The 6739-nt window shown below is 37.3% G+C and overlaps 1 protein-coding gene across 1 annotated transcript; it reads left to right on the forward strand.

The window, feature by feature from the left end:
* Positions 1-281: 281 nt before the first annotated feature.
* On the forward strand, positions 282-875 carry ngfb (nerve growth factor b (beta polypeptide); the record flags this gene model as incomplete). The annotated part of the gene is made up of 1 exon (XM_079242712.1): positions 282-875. One exon carries the CDS (start codon positions 282-284, stop codon positions 873-875), a length of 594 nt encoding a protein of 197 aa, XP_079098838.1.
* Positions 876-6739: the final 5864 nt, after the last annotated feature.

Genomic DNA, 6739 nt, shown 5'->3' on the forward strand with positions numbered 1-6739 from the left:
CATATTTTCCTTATGTCACTGACTTGTCACCAACCAATAGATGGTCTGGTGGACATAGGAGAATTTATGAACTAAAAACCTGATTCTCTACTGGGTTTGCTGGATACCAGCACAGAGGTAGGTGAAATTAGACTGCAAATGCTGTTTCATGTTTTTCTTGGGAGATTTTTTAAGTTGTGGATTTCAAGCCATCCTAAAAGTACAAGCTTTGTCACCATGTGAATGGTCTTTATGTGCAGTAACAACTTTTGTTTTTTTCCATGATGTCAGGTTGTGTGCCCATGAGGTCGTCCATGCTGGTCCTGCTCTTCTTCTTCAGTGCCCAGGCTGTGGCCACTATCAGAGGGGACTCGGGCAGCACTGCAACAGCACAAGAGAATAACCCCAACTCCATCCCCATTGTGGACCCCAAACTCTTTACCAAACGCCACCGCCTCTCACCCAGAGTACTTTTCAGCTCTCAGCCTCCTGATGCAGAGCCAGCAGAGTCACAGGGTGCCAGCAGAAGGCCCCGCAGGCTGGCAAGACAGTCTCAGCACCGTGGGGTGTACTCAGTGTGTGAGAGTATTAGTGCCTGGGTGGGCAACAAGACCAAAGCCACAGACATATCAGGCAATGAGGTGACAGTGCTCCCACATGTGAATATCAACAATGTAAACAAGAAGCAATACTTCTTTGAGACCACATGTCACAACAGTCGATCGGGCGGCTCAGGCTGCTTAGGAATCGACGCGAGACACTGGAACTCGTACTGTACCAACTCTCACACTTTTGTACGAGCACTGACTTCATTTAAGAACTTGGTGGCATGGAGGCTCATACGTATTGATGTGGCATGTGTATGTGTGTTAAGTCGCAAGTCATGGCGACAGTAAAGACTTACCTGCTCAACACACGCTCACACAGTATACAGTATATTCACAAACATGTTAACATGCCGACAGCTGCATCTTATCACCAAAGACTTCTCACTCTATGCACAAAGTAAATTATTGATATATGGCAAAATATCAGGACTGCATGTATACATTCCAGACCTGGGTCAAAGAGTATCTGCATGTGGTTTATAGCTAACATTTTTACCTGGTTGGTATATAACAAGGCTGTAGCTGCATGTTTACCTGAGCTGGGGTTTACATCAGTCTCAGCCTCTGGATGTCTAATATTGGTATTGGCTCCACGATTGTTCAGTTAGTATTTATCATGTCTTTACAGAATTGCACTGAGAAGGCAATAAAGAGAGATAAACTGTCTGTCTACTTATAAACATATAAAAAATCTTTTACAGTTCCCGTATGTAACATTTAGCAGAATACTGACAGACATGGAAGAAAATGGTAAAGATATGTACATAATTTTCTACTATGCTAAAATAGCATGAAAATAAAAAAAATGTATTATTTGTTGCTTTAGAGCAAGTCATTGACATCTACAGAAAGCACAGGTTCTCTACTGAGAAGTTCATCTCAACATTTCTACTGCAGCACCAAACAAATAAATCAAGTACTGGTTCTGCCGGCACACAATATTTCTTCTAACTTGCTTGGAGGGGAGCGTTAATTTGCTTGTAATCTTAAACCTTTACTAAATCAAAGTAAATGCTCCCAGGTAATGAAATGTATTCAGAATTTCTTTGGTTGACCTAAAAGACAAACAGTATTACTTTCTGTTATTTCCAAACTTCTATTTGAGAAAACTAAAAATGAGTCCCAAATTCAACTTAACAGGAGCCAAACAAAAGCTGCTGATGATGAAATCACTCCAGACAGCCACCTCAGATTTCAACACAGACAATGTTCATTTGCATATAAACTCATTCCAGCTGTTGCTTTTAGTTCATTACTGGTCTTTCAAGAAAAAGTATAGAGAAACCAGTGAGTATACTGCAAATGAATTTTTGTCCAACATATGTTTATCATTTTGGTTCCTTGTGTAGCAAAAAAACAATCTCTTTAAAATCTGGTCAAACACTTGTACTTCAGCAGTAGTTAAGACATGGCTGACATTAATTTCTACCATTTGTTTTATAACAAATAACCTTTTCAGTACCTTGAAAAGCAATTGCCTGAATTTAAATTTACAGTTTGGGCCAATCTGGGCTAATATGCACGAAATTAAAAACAGAATTTTCCACTGTCTCTTACATGCAGTCTAACTTTGCGAGGTTGAGTTAATGGTTTCTGGACAGAACCAAACCACTACTGCTCTGTAAACTGTAGCTTCCAGAAACACTGCAATTTGGTTTACGAGACCACGTGCAGAGTTCCAGACAGCACAAGCTAAGACCTGCGCTGTAACCAATAAACAGCAGCTGAGTTGCTGTTAGAGAAACAGCCTGTAAAAGGCTTGGCGTGACACAGTCATGTTACTTTTCTGCACTATATATTACACAGACAACTAATGCAAATAAATGTAACCAAGAAACTTTGCAAATACAATTTGACCCGGGCCTGACATAAACAATACCTCGGTACAAATGACGTTGATGATATTGTTATTTATTAAATATATACAAACACACGCTGTGTTCTATGAAGTTGTTTATACAGCTCAAAAGAATTCCTTCCTGAAGATATAAAGCTGATCTTTTTTGATAGCTTGCATGTAGAAATGAAGATAAAACCCACATGGCTTTTTTTTTTTTTTTTTCAGTAATTCAGTTTATTGTTTTGATTTTGTCCTTTGCTCGTCCTCCTCATTTTTAGTGCAGCAAAAGAAAAACAAATGGTTAAAAACAAAAACTGGAAAAAGAATGCCTGTGATTCATGAGGTTAACTTGTTGTCTATGTGACTGCTGATATTAAGTCAGTCTCGGTTTTGATTGTTTTAGGTTAATGTTCGATCTTTGTCTCACAGCTTGCTTTCAAAAGATGTCTGGTGTGTCTCAGACATCTTTGAGTTAAAGAGGAAACCAAAACAATCAGTTGCTGACACTACATTTCTGAAAAGCAAGAAGATTTTAAAGAAGCTATGCCATTTGAGTACTGTACTTGTCAAATATATCTAGTTTACCACTGGATTGTTTGGGTCAAATGCTATCAGACTGCTAAAAAGTAAAATGCAATACTCCCATCTAGAGGACAACGGGTCTTATATGTCTTCCAATGCAACTTCCAGTTTATACTTCCATCTAGTATACTGGATCAGATATTAACCAGCAAATTTATAATGTACAGTTGTAGTTAAGCAAAAGCATAATATTGGAAAAGATGATGTTTGCCTTCACAGCTCAAAACAGCACAAAGGCTTCTTTAATTACATACATATAATTTGTTGCTCTTAAAACAAGTTGGTTTGTTTGTTGTTTAAAGCAGTTTTTTTGTGTTTCTTTTTTTTGGAAATTAGCTTGAGCTACAACCAAAGTCACTGAAGTTGACCTAGTTGCAGTCACAGCTGAATATTTCTTGAATGTAAAGGCCTTATGCCAAATTCAGAATTTTATACAGCTTTAGCAAAAGCTTATAACATATCCCAGAAAATGAGGCTAAAGGCTAACAGGCAGAAAAGTACTCATGTATCAGCACAATTGTGAATAGCATAAGGTACACAGTGCTCCTTGTAAAGCAGGGGGTGCTTGTAGACAAATTACAATCAAATAAGTAAAAGAGTTTTTTTTTGCAGTAATATGGAAAGAGAAGGGAACAATATGCACCTGATGCCACAGCTGCTTTTCAGGTTACCCACAAATAAAAACTGATGATTTAGTTTTCCCTTAACACCAACTATTTTCTTATATTTACATACCCAATGCAGACAGGATCTTACCAGTCAGAAAATGAGAGATATATAAGCCAATACTAATGGTTTGGTATAGTTCGCTGTTCACTGATGGGCAGTGAGCCTGCTGATGAACAAATTATGAATATGAAGTTAAGAAAAACGATGAACTGACATCAGGCATTAATTCATAAACCTGGATATAGAATATTACCAACTTGACAGAATGAGTTGAACTTTCTGAACCTCAGAAATAGTTTACAAGTGAATCTTGTCATGATTATGGCATCAAAAAATGTAAAATGTGATAAGTAGTATTTTTTTTAAGTGCACTCTTCAGTTTTAGATTAAATATATACTTGAAAACTATAGACTTATAAAAAGTGTCAGTATTAGATTTACATTGATAAAGTCTACAACATAACAATTAAATTAAAACTATTTTTAAAAAAGTGACTCCATTGAGACTGGATGTCTGTCTGTTTAGAACTGGTAACTTGTCCAGGGTTTACCCTCTCGTTTCATGGCAGCTCAGATCTCCCTGAAGCCCTCCATCAGAATAAGTGGTATAGCTGATGATTGGATATAACATATATCACAGCCATAGACTGTATATAAAACGATGGACGTAGCCTCCGTGACGTCACCCATAGGTTTCTGAAGAGCTGAACATAGAAGGTCTATGATCACAGCTTATTGTTTATGTTGACATTTTTCACACTGTCCACTGGATGGAGACAATGAAATGTTAAAATGTTGATTCTTTTGTGTCAGTTCTGGATCATGTACCCTGTTTTCTAAATGATGTGTATTAAGGACATTTAAATGTGCATGTTGATATCAATCATAACTATAGAAACTACAGAGGACTGTATTACAGGTCCTGTTTTGTGATAGTTTATCACTCATTTTCAATCTTCCTTTTTCTGACAGAAGCAAAATTTAGCACAAATTACTGTCTCGAGCAAAAATCTCAAGTGGAAGAAATATCATGATCGCACTTCACCTTGGTGTCTGTTAAATCATGAGGATGACTCACAGTTGCACCATATGGCGATCGAGCTACACTACTGCATCCAATTTACATATCAAGCACAGTAGAAAAGGATAGGGAGGGGGGCACAGAAAGGATGGCTGTAGGGTAATAATGGGATTCTGACCCTATTATACCCTGAGGATATGATTTCAGCTTGTGTGTGCTTCCACTGTAATAATTACATGTCAGGCTTGGATGGTGAAACTGATATTAAGTTAACATTGATTAGGCTCAATGATTTTACTCTGGGTCACATGAAAACCACAAGTTAATTGTATGTGAACAGTAATACAATTGAGTCTTATCTATCAATCTACGTATCTATCTGAAAATAGAGGCAGTAGGCGGTGATGTGATGTCTCATGATCCGCCTGAACTGAACCTCGAACACTGGGGTCGCTGTTTCACTCCCACATCAATGCAGCAAACAAAGGCAGCACAAACATGAGAAGCTTGGATGTCAGAGTGGGTGAACCCAAGCTGACCCCCCTCCAGCCTGCAGAGATGACACAGAAGAGCTTTGGTAAGGTGCCATATTCCTCTCTTCATTTGGAGGAACTGGCTTGCTTTCAGAGTGATAATCCATTAACAGTGCAGATATTTGCAATGAATCAAGCAGGCTTCAGATTGATTATTACATTGTTGTAAGCAAAGGGGAATTTTTGTACTAACACACCAATAGTGTGCAGAGAAGATGTTGACTGTAACAAAGAAAAAGATGGGAGTTCAACTTGGGCTCAGGGATGTAGCCGACATGAGGTTATATCGCTGTTTTCCTGGATAAAGTTCCACAATCCTTGTGTGATTTGAAAACATGTTACACTCAATATAAATATATACACTGATACATATGGACTGAGTTTTTAGTTTAATTTTTTTTTACTTTTATGTGCAAACAAGCTCATGGTATTTTCAGTTTGTTTTGAGTTCATCCTGTTCACCCTTATGTCTGAGTGAATGATTGAGACCAATGATATGAAATTCCTTTCAGACATTCCAGAGATATTCCATGCAAGCGAATAGGATGGAGCAATCCTCTAAGGCCACTTCAAATGATAATACTGGTCTGCAAGTTTTGAGAAATACCTCAAAAGTCAAGATGCCTTGAAGCTGTGTAAAAAAAAAAAAAAGCAGATTATTTATTGCAGCAACTTTGGCAGTGTTATATTTGTATCTCAAAATTAAACTATGGTTAAACTATGAGTAAACTATGATAGTAAAAAGATGTACATTATATATTTTGGATGTAAAGTTGAGGATAGATTCAGGAGATGGTGTGCTGGAATGGTGCTAGAATCTCTGCAGGGACGATCCTACATCAGTTCAAAAGAGGAAAAACCAAAATAGAACCTTGTGGTTTAATCTGAAGTCAGAGCTTTTATTATACAACTATCTGATGTTATGCAAATGATATTTATCTGACTTTAAAACTGTAAACTTTTGGGATTGTATCTCAGTAGTATTGTTTGCAGCAACCAATCCACCCTGACATTGATCAGTTTTTCATCTTGATAATGTTGCATGAAAATCCAATAGCTAAATTGAAGATTCTTATGTTAATAGTATCAATAAAAAGGTAAATACAAAATGATTAGAGGGGCACTATTTTCATTGCTACATCCCACTTTTCTGAAAAAGTTAAAAAGCACTTTTATAAAACTTTTCTAATATTGTGTTCATTTTGATGCCATTTTATCCTGAAGAAGTATCAGGGAAACTGGAGCCAGCACCTGGGATATGAAGTTTCTTTATTATTGTCCCAATTCTTGTCAAATATAGCTACTTTAATTTCCACGACTTGCTCCTTGTAGACCAGTGTAATGGAGCAGCAGTGCAGCAAGGAGAGTCTGCATCTGCTGGTGAGCTAGGAGCTATCCATATGTGGAGTTTGATGTTTTTCTTGTAGCTTTCTGGGTTTATTGTCATAATAACCATTATTGTTTGTTTGTTTTTTCTTTCCACATGCTAAAGACATGCTGGTTGAAA

Source organism: Telmatherina bonti (assembly GCF_933228915.1).
Source record: "Telmatherina bonti genome assembly, chromosome: 6".
Taxonomy (NCBI): Eukaryota; Metazoa; Chordata; class Actinopteri; order Atheriniformes; family Telmatherinidae; genus Telmatherina; species Telmatherina bonti.